Genomic DNA, 15,470 nt, shown 5'->3' on the forward strand with positions numbered 1-15,470 from the left:
TAGTACGCAACCAAGCCTAACCTGACTTTGTTTGTATCAAAAGTATCAAAATAAGGCTCTGCTTTATCAGCCTTATTAACTGGATTAACAGTTCCAGGTTTCTAAGCTTTTCAGACAGATCAATATAATGCCCTTAAGGTAAATGAATAAAAAATGTGTCCCATATTCAGATTCACAGCACAGAATCTAGAATCTGATAGAAGCCATTTGGGTTAACCACCTGGAGCAGTGGTTCTCAAACTTGGCTGCATTTTGGAAATACCTGGAAAACCTTTAAATACCCCATTGTTCAAGCTGCACTCCAGTAAGCAATAAAGTTTGAAAACCAAAGACACACAAAACTTGGAGGAACTGGCTGCTTCCCAACTAACTGATGAATTAGAGGTGTGCTTCCTGAACACCTCTGGACTAGGAACTACTAAAACCTCATCTGGTATTTAAAGAGGAGGGTTGTAGGCTACCTGCCAAACTTAGGGAGAAGGCACAAACCTGAATACATGGAGGGGAAAAAAAAGCAGTATCTCAAACTGAACGCTAGGAAAATAAAAGCACATAAAAATAATAAATCTTTAAAAATCTCATCCCAAAATCTGTTAGAAACTGATGTTAATAAGAGTCAAGTTCCCACACCTAATTATCTAAAACAGAGGCGGAGGGAAAATAACAACCCCCAGGCTGGCTTGTGAAGGGTATTTTTTGTTTGTTTAATACATCTGAAAAGAATGCATATACAAAGAATTGAGACATGAGAAAGCATCGGTTCAACACTAATGAATCTACAAGAATTAGGATTTGGGGAAGATGGAGAAGATTACCTAAACATTTTTAAAAATTGGAAACTGCAACCAAAAGAAGCTGATAAAATCCCTATTAACACTTATGAAGAGTCTTCACACGACTCTCTCCATGATTTTTATTAAACTAGAGAGCCTTAACTGGCTGCTCTAGGGTTCCTCATGCAAAACAGAAATAAGGGGAGTCCCCTGACTGGTCCCCATGTTGTTAAATGTTCTCCCCACCCCCACCCCACCCCTAGCTTCTTCATGAAGCAGGTCTCCATCCTCGTAACTTGAAAGAGGATGTGAATCATTCCACTGACATCTGTCTTCTAGCACCACCCCTCATATACACCAGGTCTTCAGCTGTGTTCTAGAACACCATATCATACACTATTAAGCTGCAAATCTATGCTAAGCATGTAAGACAATGACTGACAAGGAAAAAATGTTTTTTTAAATTATGTACTCAACCCATTTGGTATTATTTCAAAAAGTGCAATACTTTTCTTATCAATGAAAGAAGTTAGAAACTAACTTCAAAAAAAATCAGCAGAAAGAAAAACAAAAAAAAAACAAAATCAGGCAAATGGCTAATAAATTTCCTTGAAAGTCAGTCACATATATAGTGCATCCTAGAAAAGAGGAGGGGCAAGACAGGTTCCACCCACTTTCATGAGTTTCATCAAATACTGAACCTACTCAAGGGTGGAGAGAAAAGGCAACTTTCAAAAAGGAGTATGTTATTAAATGAGGCATTTACTATACTCCTTCCTAAGAGCACCAGGTGGGGAACATGTTTTCTAAACTAGATCCAGGAAGTGGAATGTGGAATCACTCCATCCTCCTCCCCTAAAGGGCTTTCCAATGGTTAATGAATTTTTTTTAAAAAGTGACTAAATAAAAACAAACCCCACACACACTCCCCCCTCCCCGCAAAAAAAAAAGAAAATGAAATAAAAATAAAACTAGATGTCCCAGATCACTCTCCAGAGTGGAACCCGGGAGCAGCTTCAACAACCCGAATTAGTCTGTTACAAAGTCATCACAAGCATGCCTTGCTTTTAAACAAACTAACAAAAAAACTTTTTTTCAAAACAACAAAACAAAAAACTAGTACTGATCACTTTTCTGACAATACACAATTACTCAAAATTAACTAGCACTGAGAGGGGGAAAGGGACCATACCTATGGGCCTTGTTTCATACGAGTGCATATGGGTAGGTGCAGGGCATTTGTCATTATTGCAAAAACGAATTTTAATTTTTAATCTTTAGTTTGATTTAAACATTGCTTTTAGTATGATGCCGACACCAGCTGTGCAGAAAGGACTCTGGAGAGATGTTCATAGCAGCACACACCTGCGGCTCTTCTTCGGTTCTGGAGGCTCCAGGGCAGCCAATATTGCTTCGTCAAATACATTCTTTAGGCCTTTCTGAAAAGGGGTAGAAAGAAAAAAAATGGGCCATCTGATTTTCAGAATAAAAAAGTTGAAGCTCAAAAACATTCAAACCCCCAAGAGTTGGTAAAAAAACAAAGCATTAAAAACAATTCTGAATCTCAACACAACCATCTCACTTCACCAAGTTGTGTCCAGGCAGGGCCCTAGAAGGGACCAGCAATTCAGGAGTGGGTATTCATGAGTGAGACAGGGTCCTTTGAGAAAGCTTCGTGCAAACCAATGTATGTCACAAGAAGCAAACAAGCACATGTGTCATTTGCTCATTCAATATGAGTTTTGTAATGTGCTGCTGAAATATTTTACAAACAAGTGAAGCAACTCTGCATTCAAGTGAAACAGCTGGATATGGAACGGGATGGGGAGGAGGGGCACCAGGCAGTGGCACCCTTATTACGTGAAGGCACAGGCAAAGATGGAAAGAGCGATTACAGTGGCTGCATCAAAGACCTTCACCCTGAAGTCCTTCTATCCCACCAATTAGACAGAGCCAAGGAGAGTCAAGGAAGCAAAAATGTGGGTATCTGACACGTATGTAAAACTAGAGCCCAGTCAGTACAACAGGAATAAAGCTTCATCAGGCATTTATACAAACAATTGTATGTTTTTAATTTTAAAATTTGAAGGTAAACCACAATTGTATGTTTCCCTCACAACAATAAAATCAGAAGCAGGAAAATATAAAGGTAGTGGCTTTACATCTCAACATTAACAAACCTTAAGTTGACTGTTAAATGGATGTTATTCTTAAAAGATAATGTAACAAATAATCTCATAAAGCAGTAGCAGATACATCAATATCTTTCCCACCCCAGACTGACAAATACTCCACTACAGCACAGACAGCCAAAGCAATAGCAACACAAAGTTTCACTGCACAAAGGAAAACCAGGAAAAAAATCGTCCCTTCCCCATTACACTCTACTAGCAAGTCACCCTTTTTCCATTGTTTGTCATGCAATTACAATTAACAATTGATCATAAGAGTAAAATGATGTGTGTGTTATTTTGCTCCATCTAGAACTAAGATCTGGAGTGTTAAAACTCTTATTTTCTCCAAGAGGACATTCTTAATGCCAGATCAACTTCCCTTTTGCAATAGTAATCCAAACCAAAAAGCTCTGAGCATCAGGCAACTCAAGCAGCAGAAAGTAAACAAGTCCAACTTGACTACTGATCGTAAAAAATTTTCTAGAAGATATTGCATTCTTGGTCAAAAACTAATACAGAGGTTGCTCTAAGGTGATGAGTAAAAAGACGCAGAGGCTTTCAAACAGGATGGTTTTATTCCTTTGTTTTTAAGTGATCTTTCTACAGTGGTGGGACAGGAAGCAGCAGCAAAGAGGGAAAGGAGAAAACAGTTTAGAATATACAGCACTTCCTTTTGGGTTGAGTTTCCGGAGGCTCGAGGGCAGCTAGGATAGCCTCATCAAACACATTCTTCAGACCTCTCTACAAGACAGAGGGAAGGAGAGAGAACAGCAGCCAGGTTAGAGGATTAGAAAGACTAGCAGATACAATAGCAGTCTGGATTCAATGGGCTGAATTCACAGAAGCAATGAGCCTTAGGAAAAAAAAACCTGCCAGAATGTAGAACTTAAGCCCATTACTAGGATAGCACATAACTGAACAGAAACTTACTTCAAAAGATTAACTGAGCAAGAAAGCGGTTTTTGTAAAAATACCGTATGTTGACTTCTAAAACAATCACACTTTGAAGTCTAATATTACAACATTTCAATAAAAATAATGCCAGGAGAGAAAAATGGATATTGTATATTTAAGTCCTGTAAGCTCCCAAGATTTTTAATGATAAGAAGGGCACAAACAGCTGGGGGGCAGGGGGGCAATGGGGGAAAAATTGGGACAACTGTAGCAGCATAAATAATAGAAAAAGTTAAAAAAGAAAAAAGAATGGCACACACATCTTGAAATCTATTAAACTTCAGGCTTCTGTGAATTCAGCCCTGAATAACTGAAGGGCACAAACAGCAGACTAACAGGCATGCTACGTGTTTCTAGATTCAATGACATACCAGATGGGATTATCAGGGTGTCAGAGTCATAACCAGTTTCCCAGAACAAAAAGGTTCAGACATTTGGAAAAAGTGTTAATTGTTCAAGAGCACCAACTGGGAAAAGTTTAAAGAACAGACTCTAGAAACAGCATATACTTCAGTTATTCAGTAATGTTATCAAAGCAAGTAACTACCACCCAAGATTATAGGAAAACAAAGATGGGGTCCTAGAATGAGTTTTAGCAAGCAGTCTGATGCTTTAAGGGGTTTGCATGGGTATCATAGCATAAAAGCATGGAGTGGAAACAAAGAATATTCTCAGATCTGCAAGGATTAAAACACATAAATACACTTACAGCGCAGGCAGAACTCCAATGTGACAGTGTGACTCAGTAGTACTGATACCTTGGGCCCAGGTCTATGGACTCCCCTAAACTCACCTAAATCTGAAGCCACAGGTTTACTACCCAAAGAAATTCCATACATTCTTTAGATCAGTTTGATCCCAAATAAAAAATTCACGAAAGTCCTAGAATACAGTTCCGATAACAAATGCTAGCCCCAAACTACCCCAGGTGTTCCTACCCCCACCCTGTCCCCACGATGGCCCCACCATGGCACCCCAGAGGACTGGCACCTACACATTCTATTAGGTACAAAATAAATCAGAAATAACAGTAAGTACTTAAAAAGAAGCAAAGAGGTTAAAAAGTTTTCTTCTTTCCCTATCTTTTACAGAGTAGAAATGGCTAAACAAAATGTAAAGTTCCTCTGAAATTCTTTCTGCACATACAGAAGCAAATTCTGGTGGTCAAATATAAAAGGAAGAAGGGAGAATGGAAAGGGAAACATTATTTCATAAGAAAAAAAGTAGAGAGTTGCTATTAGAAACTAAGGCATCCCTTTAATAAGCAAGTCCTTTCTTGCTTATTGACAAAGACCAACTGATCTTTGTTTTGTAGGGACAAAACAAAACTCATCCTTGTTTCTTACCCACACTACCTGATTATATAAAGGTAGTGTGGGTTCACTTTTAGAGGAACCAACACACAGAATTTGGAGTTCTAAAAGTTCTAGCTCCCAAACATAACCAGAAACCCCATTTTCTATCTTCTCCTCTTTTGACTTTTCCAACTTCAAAATCTGGTAAGAAAAAATACAGTTGCTAAGACCTTTTCAAATTTTTATTCACTGCAAACTGACTTACTATATAAATCTGTTCGTACTGTACAAAAATCATATACAGAAGCATGCAATTTTCTAAAATAAGCCTTACCGGTGACCTAAAATGGGGTCCATGTGGCCTACTTGCCTTCGTTTCCCCCAAAATAACCCATACTTAAGAGGAAAGGGGTTAGCGAAAGATGCACATAGTTATAATCTGATACCAATATTTCACACAGAGCCCTCCCCAAAAGACACATAAACACTTCTGAGGATGATATAAAACCCCCGAAGCATCGGGCAATTTTAAAAATTTCAGTCAGTGCTGTGTGTGAGAAAATATAAAATCTTATTTAGCCCTGGCTGGGTAGCTCAGCTGATTAGAGTGTTGTCCTGATTTGCCAAGGTTGAAGGTTCAATTCCCGGCCAGGACACATACAAGAATCGACGAATGAATGCATGAATAAGTAAAACAGCAAACTGATGTTACTCTTTCTCTTTCTCTGTCTCTCACCCTCCTTCCCTCTCCATCTCTCTAAAATTAATAAATTAAAAATAAATAAACAGCTCTGGCTGGTGTGGCTCAGTGGATTAAGTGCCGGCTTGCAAACCAGAGGGCCGCTGGTTTGATTTCCAGTCAGGGCACATGCTTGGCTTTGCGGGCATGTGAGAGGCAACCACGCATCAATATTTCTAACCCTCCTATTCTCCATCCCTTCCCCTGTCTAAAAACAAATAAATAAAATCTTTAAAACACACACACACACACACACACACAAGAACTAAATTGCCAAGGAAAACTGGGTTTGGGAGAATATTAGGCCTTGAAATCATTCTGTGGAATATCCAGGTAAGCATGAAAATTTTACGTTTAAATATCCAATCTAACATTAAACTGAAGGTGATTAAACTGTGTCTGGGCCCCACATATTAAATACTTAATATATGCATGATATGCAACTATATATTCCATTTATTTTAGCATATATAATTAAGATGAGTGTAACTTTAAAAAAACCTCTTCACATCAACCCTACCTTACCTAATTTATTTAGGAGTGTTTACTCATTGTTCAAAAGTCAAAGCACCAGTAACTAGTAAATAAGAGTTCTATGCTAATTATTTCCATAATTCTTTCCTTTGCCCCCAGTAGGAGAATCAGATGGGAGAATCAGTCAGCAATAGCCATGAAGGTTGACACGACAGAAACACACAGGTCAGTTAAAACTCAGTCTAAACACTCAAACATTGCTCCCTGTCCTCAGAATCTAACATTTCCCACGAAGCTATGAGAAGATTTCCAAACACATTCAGAAACAGACAGAGGAAAGAGGGCCACATGATGAAGGGATGCCTCCCAAAACTTTAGACACTGTATATAAGCATACTTAACAAACAGCTACAGCAACTTTTTCTGACATAGAAGTCTCTACTAGGACTAACTTCCTATCCCAAACACAGTATAGCACCAATTATCAGAACTGACAAGAAAAACAATCAGTTCTATTTAGATGAAAATTTAAGGAGGGGTGTGGCAGAGGGTATCATTGTAAATTTGTGCTCATCTGAACCTTTCCTGTAATTTTTTTTAACCATCCCTGACCACTACAAAGGACTCAGAACAACATGGAAGTTCACCAATGTAAGAACTTTACTTAGAGATTAATAATTTCCTCTATTCTTTTCCTCTCCAGCAAAAGAATATACACTATGAAGCAGGTCGTAAGTCTTCCTGGGCAGCTTTCTTGAGCACTGTGGACCACTGATAGAAATAACCCCTGAATCCTAATGCTCTAACAAACTATCCAGCTGTAAACAAAAACGGACTTCCACACAGTCCTCACCTGTGTGAGTGCAGAGCACTCCACATACTTGACAGCCTTCAGGTCGCGGGCCAGCTTTTCAGCAGTCTCTGGAGTGATAGGCTTCTGTTTGTTCTTGGCAAGTTTCTCAATAGTTGAGGGGTCATCTCTTAGATCAATTTGGGTCCCAACAAGCAAGAAAGGAGTCTTTGGACAGTGGTGAGTTATCTCGGGCACCCACTAGAGAAAAAAGTATTTTAAAAAATATACCTTCATTAACCCACAAGCCTCTAAAACTATTTACAACAAGTCAATAAAAGTTCTATGACAACTTTTTCAGGATAAGAACACCTGACTGACTCACCTTTTCTTTCACATTTTCAAATGAGGATGGAGAAACCACTGAAAAACAGACTAGAAATACATCTGTCTGTGGATAACTCAGCGGTCGTAATCTGTCATAATCCTCTTGCCCTGGGGGAGGAATTAGAAAAATCAACTGAATCTTGATGTCCTCATAGTATTAAAATTGCAAGTCAATTAACAAATTAAGTATGCAGCTAACAGCACAGTGATTATAGTGAGAAAACAACTTATCTAATAAAATGTATGGCTTTTCTAATATTTGAGAAAATTCTCACTGAGCTTATTCTATTTACAATTTCAAACCATTGGAATAGTAATGAAGGCTATGCATTATTTGCTTTATTACCAGCTTGTAGTTTTTAATTTTTATGTCCATTAGCAATTTAACAATAATGTAATAAATGCAATAAACTGTTGCTACAGAAATAGCTAAAAAATTAATCCTATTCAGATCTGATTAAGAAATGATCACACCAAAATGATCTCAAGAAACAAAAATCTCGGTGAAACCCAGCTAACAAAATCCACTGCCCATTCATTACTACCAAAGCAGATTCATATGTTCAGTTAACATGTGCATGTAAGACGAGTACCTGAAATTGAAAATGCCTAGAAAAAAAATAATTCAGCAAGACTCGGTGGGAGGGGAAAGGCAGAAAACTGTACTTGAAAAACAATTTTAAAAATTGTAATAAAAAAAGACTGAATGGATAATAAATCCATGTGGAGAAATTCTGGTGAAAAGAATGTATGGTCTAAGAGGTTCTTTATAAACCACAGCAGGGGAAATGTAACTACATTGTGAAGAAACTAGACATCACCTTGACTGAGTGAAAAAAATAGCCATCATCAGGGAGTGGGAGATCAGTATCATGTGCCTCCAGATTTATATCCTTAAAAAGACACATGACTACTATAGTAGTCCAAACAAACCCCACAACCCAAATCTAATCCTGAGGGAACAGAACAAACTCAAAATTAGGAACATTTTATAACAGGAGGAAAAAGAGAGGATGGATCTGTACTACGTAAAAATGTCATGGTTCTGGCTAGTGTGGCTTAGTTAGTTGGAGTATCATTCCATAGACCAAAAGGCTGTAGGTTCAATTCCCGGTCATATCACAAAACCAGGTTGTAGGTTCAATCCTGGGTTGGGGTATGTACGAGAGGCAGGCAATCAATCTCTCTCAATCTCTCTCTCTCTGTCTCTCAATCTGCGCCCCCTACAAAAACAATGAAAAAAAGGTCCTCTGGTGAGGATTTAAAAAATAACAACAATAATAAAAATGTCATGGGAAAAAAATGTCATGAAAAACAAAGAAAGGCTGAAGAACTGATTCAATTAAAAGGGACTAAAAAGAAATGACAACTAAATGCAATACATGGTATTGTATTGAAAGCAGGAAAAAGAGAATTGGAGCAATTGACAAAACTGGAATATAGACACTAAAGTAATATCAATGTTGAATTTCCTGACTCTAGTTACATAAGAATGTCTGCGTTCTTAGGAAATACCTACTTTTTCAAGTCTATGATTTAAAAAACTAAGATTTAAGCCCTGGCTGGCGTAGCTCAGTGGATTGAGCGCAGGCCTGCGAACCAGGCAATCGCGGTTCGATTCCCAGTCAGGGCACATGCCTGGGTTGCAGGCCAGTTCCTTGCAGGCTAACTACCAGCAGGGGACGCACAAAAGGCAACCATACATTGATGTTTCTCTCCCTCTCTCCTTCCCCTCTAAAAATAAATAAATAAAAAATCTTAAAAACAAAAAACTAAAAAGCTAAGATTTACACAACTTACTCTTAAATAATTGGGGGGGGTGGGTATTAAGCCCTGGCTGGGTAGCTCAGATGGTTAGAGCATCATCCCTATATGTCAAGGTTGCTGGTTTGATCCCCAGTCAGGGCACCTACAAGAATCAACCAATGAATGCATGAGTAAGTGGAACAACAGATCACTGTCTGTCTCTCTCCCCTCCTTCCTCTAAAAATCAATAAATAAAAACTTGAAAAAATTAACGTGTATATATGTTTAAAGACTATAAATAAAGCAAATAGGGCAAAATGTTAACAATTGGTAAACTTGGTTAAAGAGTATATGGGGCTCCTGGTACTATTCTTGCAACTGTTCTGTAGGCTTGAAATTATTTTCAGATAAACAGATTTTTAAAATAGCCATCCACACTTCCAAAACTGTGCAGGGAGGGGAGGAGTCATAGCGGAAGGGTTTAACACTCCGATTTCAAAACTAAGCTACAGCAATCCTACATATTAAAGAGAAGTATTTAACGCCACTGAACTCTACACTTAACAATGGTTAAAAAAACCCAACTTTTTGTTATATGTATTTTATAAAAAAAGTTTAAGGGGGAAAAAATACAAGATAAATATTTTATCTGCCAACAAATTTGCTTTTGGTCACCACTGAGAAAGAATACAAGAATTTAGAGTAGCTATCAAAACATGATAATTAAAGATATTACTATTACTGCCACTTAAATCTTTAAGTAACACATCAAAGTAGACAATAAAGGTATCTTCAGGACAATAGAGAATCTTTTTTAAAGATTTTATTTATTTATTTATATTTAGAGGGGAGGGAGAGAGGGAGAGAAACATCAATGTATGGTTGCCTTTCATGCATCCCCTGCTGGTAGTTAACCTGCAAGGAACCGGCCTGCAACCCAGGTATGTGCCCTGACTGGGAATCGAACCGCGATCCTCCGGTTCGCAGGCCTGTGCTCAATCCACTGAGCTACACCAGCCAGGGCGAGAAATTTTTAAATAAAAGTTATATAAGTCAAAATAAAGGAGGTTACAAAACAAAATCATCAACAGAACCTCTAATACTTATGAATACTTACTGTAACAACATGCTAGGTTTAGAGTAAAAGGAATTCAAAAGTATGCGCTTAGATATATAACTTTCACTTCTTAAATTGTAACATATAATTACAGAAATAGAAGGGATTAAAAAGGAAAAAAGGGGCCTAAAGAACACAAAATCAGCCAAAATCAGTAACAATTCTCTCTATAAACTGCCTGAGCTCTGGCACTAGCTGGAGCTTTGAAACCTCACACGCCTAAGCTCCAGTAAAACAACAAAACAAAAAAAATTAATTTAAACAATAAGATGACAAACCAGTTAACCAAGCCTTGTAAAAAGAGATAAAGATGTTCATTTACCTTTGTTAAGTCTTTTCCCTATTCAAATGGAATATATTTCAAAAAAATTAAGCTTGATTTAGTCTAGCAAAGACTTCATTTTTAGTTATTTGGCCTCTACAAGCAGTGATTAAAGTTAGCATTAAATACAGATCCAAGCATATATCCCTGAGCACCACCAAAAACATCAAAATGAATGTCCAATGTTTTACATGCAATCAACCAAGTCAGATGGACCGGTGACAAAAAACTAATAAAGCCATTCTTTGTGAATACTAGATCCAAAGCAGTATTGGTCAGTCCATTTATTTGTGATAAACAAGCTCTCAAAGCTATAAAAATCGTTTTTTTCCTTTCACAAACAGGAAAAAAGAAAATTCAAAAGTAAAATCGTTCAATAAACAGAAAGAGGTTACCTTACCACTACTTGTGCTATGAGTGACACATTTAAGGAAATAAAATGCATACAGTCCCTATGGTGACCAAGACTCTTCAATATCAAAGCATTAATTTATCCAGCTAAAACTTACCCTCTAAGTATGTCACAAATGGCCATTATTCACTCAAGACAGAGGCACCACTATCAACTAACATCCTTTAAGGTACATTAACATGATAAAAAAAATTTGATTCTGCCCTGGCTGGTGTGGCTTAGTGGTTTGAGAACCAAAGGGTTGCCAGTTTGATTCCCAGTCAGGGTACACGCCTGGGTTGCAGGTCAGGTCCCCAGCTGGGGCCTGCAAGGGGCAGCCAATCAATGTTCCTCTGTCATATCGATGTTTCTCTCCCTCCCTTCCCTCTAAAAATAAATAAAATATTTTTTAAATTGTTTTATTCTACTATGTAAGACAGGTTTGGACATAAGTAAAATATACCAACTCTAATAGCACACCAGAACACCACCTTCACTTCAAGCACTGTCAAAAATCAGGAGTACATTTCATAGGTTACTGATCTTTTCTTTGCTTATAATCTCATATTTAAAATTCGAATTCAAGAGGAACTAAGTGAGTTTGAACTGAGGACTCAAGTCCATATAAATTCCAGTAGGACATCATCAACAAAGGAAGAAAGTATATAAATATTTCATAGTATTTACCACTACAAATTAAAACCTAAACATTTTTTTCTCAACCAATTATTCAACTTAATGGCACTCAGTGATCCTGCTTCATCTGTGTCATGGGGCTTACTGCTAAATAATCTCCTAACATCTTTTAGCTCATGTAAAAAAATAGCAATAATAAAATCCAGCCCTGGCTGGTGTGGCTCAGTGAATTCAGCACTAGCCTGCAAACTGAAAGGCTACCAGTTGGACTCCCTGTCAGGGCACACACCTGGGTTGCAGGTCAGGTCCCCACCAGTTGGGGGTGTGCGAGAGGCAATCTCACACAAGGAGGTTTCCCTCCCTCTCTGTCTCCCTTCCTTCCCCTCTCTCTGAAAACAAATTAATAAAATTCAAAACTAAAGGGGTCACTCTGGCCTGAGATTCCTAGCTTTTTAACAGCCTTTAAACATAAATCCAGACTATTCCACGTTAATACAGAATTTACTGAAGATTCAAATTGTAGTCAAAACACCCCTCTGGAAGATTCTAGAATAGCACTAAACTAGAGACCAAAGCTATAAATATCTCTATGGGTAGCACTTTAATTCCTGCTAATGTAACTGAACAACAAATGCAGAAATGGTCAGACATTAGAAAACACTTCAAAAAAGGAAAGGAGTTTATTTTTAAAAAACAAAGCAAAAAACAGAATCAATTAAACCAGGTCAAACTGACTTGTTTTGAATATTACTCATCTGCTAAGGGAAAGAGTAATATTATCTGTGCGTCAAACACACCCCAGTCACTGCACAGGATTTTCTTAATGTAAAGTGTATGAACCGTAAACACATAGCTCCTGAGTTATTACACATGCACACACTTTTAAAAGTTGATCCTCATTCAGTCTTCATAATATCCCTAAAAGAAAAGTATTTTAAACTTTTTACAGTTCAAGGTAATTAAGCTCTACACAGTTCAGTAACTTGCCAGCTATCTAGCTAACTGGTCTATCTAGCCTCAAAGTTCAAATTTTCTCTTTTCTATTACCAAATTTTCTCTTTTCTATTACCATGGTAACACCAGAAATGACTAAGTGATTGCAATTACAATGATTAAAATTCAAAAGCAAACATATCTTATAAAATCTGAACCTAAGAGTGTATATAAATAAAATTAATGAGGATAGGAAAAAATCTAAAAGCTAATGTAAACATAAAACAAATGAACCAACTACAGTCCAAACAACATAGCCGCCCTGGATTGGAGGATGGTGGTGGGGGTAAATCCTAGTAAACTGGGAACAAACAACTTTGTATGCTATTAGATTAAAGAAAAAAACACTGCAAACAAATCCTGAACTCTTATTTGTTTTCCATAGTAGTATAGCATAGCAATTCTAAAACTATTTGCTGTGTATGGTACAACTGAAAATGAGTAAATAGGGATCTTTTGGGGGAACCAATCCTCTAATTATAGAAAAAAGGGATAAAATATGGAATTGATGAAGGCAAAGAAAACTCCTACAGTAGGACTGCACTGGAGATAGCAACAAAAATGTATTATCCAGATTAATATGCTAATGTTATTGTCCTTGGTGGAGAAATGATATTCAGGACAAGCCACTGTGATTCAGAAACTAAATCAAAATACATAGTGACAAGAAGAATGTATGTCTCCCTGACTGGTGTGGCTCAGTGGGTTGAGCATTATTCTGCAAACCAAAAGGTCACTGGTTTGATTCCCAGTCAGGTCACATGCCTGGGTTGCAGGACAGATCCCTGCTTGGTGCCATGCGAAAGGCAACCGATCGATGTTTCTTTTGCACAAGGTTTCTCTCCCTCTCTTTCTCCCTCCCTTCCCTTCTAAAAGAAAAAGTATAAATAAAAAATTTTTTAAATGTGTCAAAATATAAAAATGTTTGTATATGGAAAGGTCATAACATAAAAGAAAACTGCAAATGGAGGCCAAATGTTAACAAAATAAGTTCAATTGTGATGTGATCTGTCAAACAGCAGACTACTGTGTAACCATGAAGACTGTGGCATACAAATACAACACTGACAGATGTCACATTTTTTAAAAGAAAAGGGCAGGTACAGGATAGGGAGGAGGAGAATATCCTTTTTCTCCTGTATATAAAAATAATAAATGTGAAAGAATAGCTCTGTTGAGGACACTAAGATGTGATTGTCTCTGGATATAAATGCCTCTTCATTTTCTCCTTTTGCTGATCTATATATTTTTTACATATAATAAATAAAACCTGCATCTCTATAATTAAGAGCAACACTTAAATTTTGACATAAAGAACTGGTAGTGGGGTGATGATTCTACAACATGGGAAAGAGCCTATGATAAACATGTTACATAAAAAAAGCTAAATTTAAAACTATACACACAGTAGCAAAACATATGCAAGGAAAAAGAAAACATATGCACAAAATAACTGTGGGGAACTCACAAGCAAGAATTTACTGTTGTGACCAGAGAGGCACACAAATGTCAATACTATAAGCTAGACACAAGATCACGCTCAAAATACTTTCGAATGTAGTATACAATAACAAGCTGTGTGTTATAGAAAGCTACCTGTACATATATTATACAAGCACACATTAAATAAGCCTTCAAATTTCATGGAGTGACAACACCATGTGTCTATAGACTCTGCTCTCAGCCTGCTTTATCTCTTTCCTCACCATCCATCCAGGGTACTCCTAACTCCTATTTGCTATTCCAGGCCTGGGACTGCCTCTTGGTCAGGCAAAAACCATCATAATATTCAATCCTGCTAAACCATTTTTTAAACAGGCAAGTGGTTTGCTAATATGCTAGTTTCCAAAAAAATTTCCAAAACAAAAAAACCAGCAACTGTAATAGCTACACACCAAAACATTATAAAAGACATCAAGACATCAAGTTTTCACCTGCAGTATCAAAAAGTCCAAGAGTATATGGCTCTCCACCAATCATAACTGTGACTGCATAGTTGTCAAAAACCTAAAAACACAAAAATACACTGTTAGTGTGCAAGGGGATGGTCAGAATAAGATAGGATAATTCTTACGATAAGGCAATGTTTTCTTCTAAGATATATTCTCCTCTGAGCTCACATCTTCCTTACATAACCAACCTTGCCAACCAAGCCCTTCAACGAGCTACCCAGTTTTCGGAAAAAGCGATAGGGGATGTGTTCTGGAACGCCTGCTCTGCCCAGCAGACTGGATAAAAGCCACAGAAGGGTTAGAGAGGTCACAGGAGCAGAATCCCTAGCTATACAAAATAATGCTGTTCAAGTTTGAAAGTTTTGAGACAGTAGTTTAATCTGTCTCGAAATCTGATGTTCAATCTCGTTTCTGAAAAATTATTTCTTCATAGACCATTTCCTCTTAATCTACAATTAAAAGCTCCTAGATCCATGATAATCTTTTTCCTTCAGGGTTCAAGATAAGAAGAGCCTTGTGCCAACAGGCCCATTAGAGAGAATAAGGGTTTCCTCAAGGTAATCTAGGTAAGTACACAGTAAAAGCCTAGAAGATTATTTGCTAGGATTTCATGAATAAAATTTACGTTATTGGCTGGAAAAGTATAATAGGAAAGAAATTATAAAAGGTAAAAACTGTCAGATTTTTGTTAGTTTGAATGTAGGCAGTGATGACTTGTAAACTAAAA

General features: G+C 37.4%; 1 protein-coding gene across 2 annotated transcripts in view; it reads right to left on the reverse strand.

The window, feature by feature from the left end:
• Positions 1-676: 676 nt before the first annotated feature.
• The window catches only part of CDC42 (cell division cycle 42), a 46,946-nt gene continuing 32,152 nt past the window's right edge, over positions 677-15,470 (reverse strand). Inside the window, exons 3-6 of one of the 2 annotated variants that reach the window (XM_037032711.1) lie at positions 14,726-14,798; positions 7,585-7,694; positions 7,263-7,460; positions 677-2,212 (exon numbers count right to left, since the gene is read on the reverse strand). In XM_037032711.1, coding sequence (XP_036888606.1) covers positions 2,123-2,212; positions 7,263-7,460; positions 7,585-7,694; positions 14,726-14,798 — 471 coding nt within the window. In that variant the 3' untranslated portion in view covers positions 677-2,122. Of the gene's footprint in view, positions 2,213-3,503; positions 3,689-7,262; positions 7,461-7,584; positions 7,695-14,725; positions 14,799-15,470 lie in introns of those variants that run through there. The other variant, XM_037032712.1, reaches the window with a different exon arrangement.

This window comes from Sturnira hondurensis, unplaced genomic scaffold (assembly GCF_014824575.4).
Source record: "Sturnira hondurensis isolate 20B ecotype Veracruz unplaced genomic scaffold, ASM1482457v3 Scaffold0021555, whole genome shotgun sequence".
NCBI classification, from domain to species: domain Eukaryota; kingdom Metazoa; phylum Chordata; class Mammalia; order Chiroptera; family Phyllostomidae; genus Sturnira; species Sturnira hondurensis.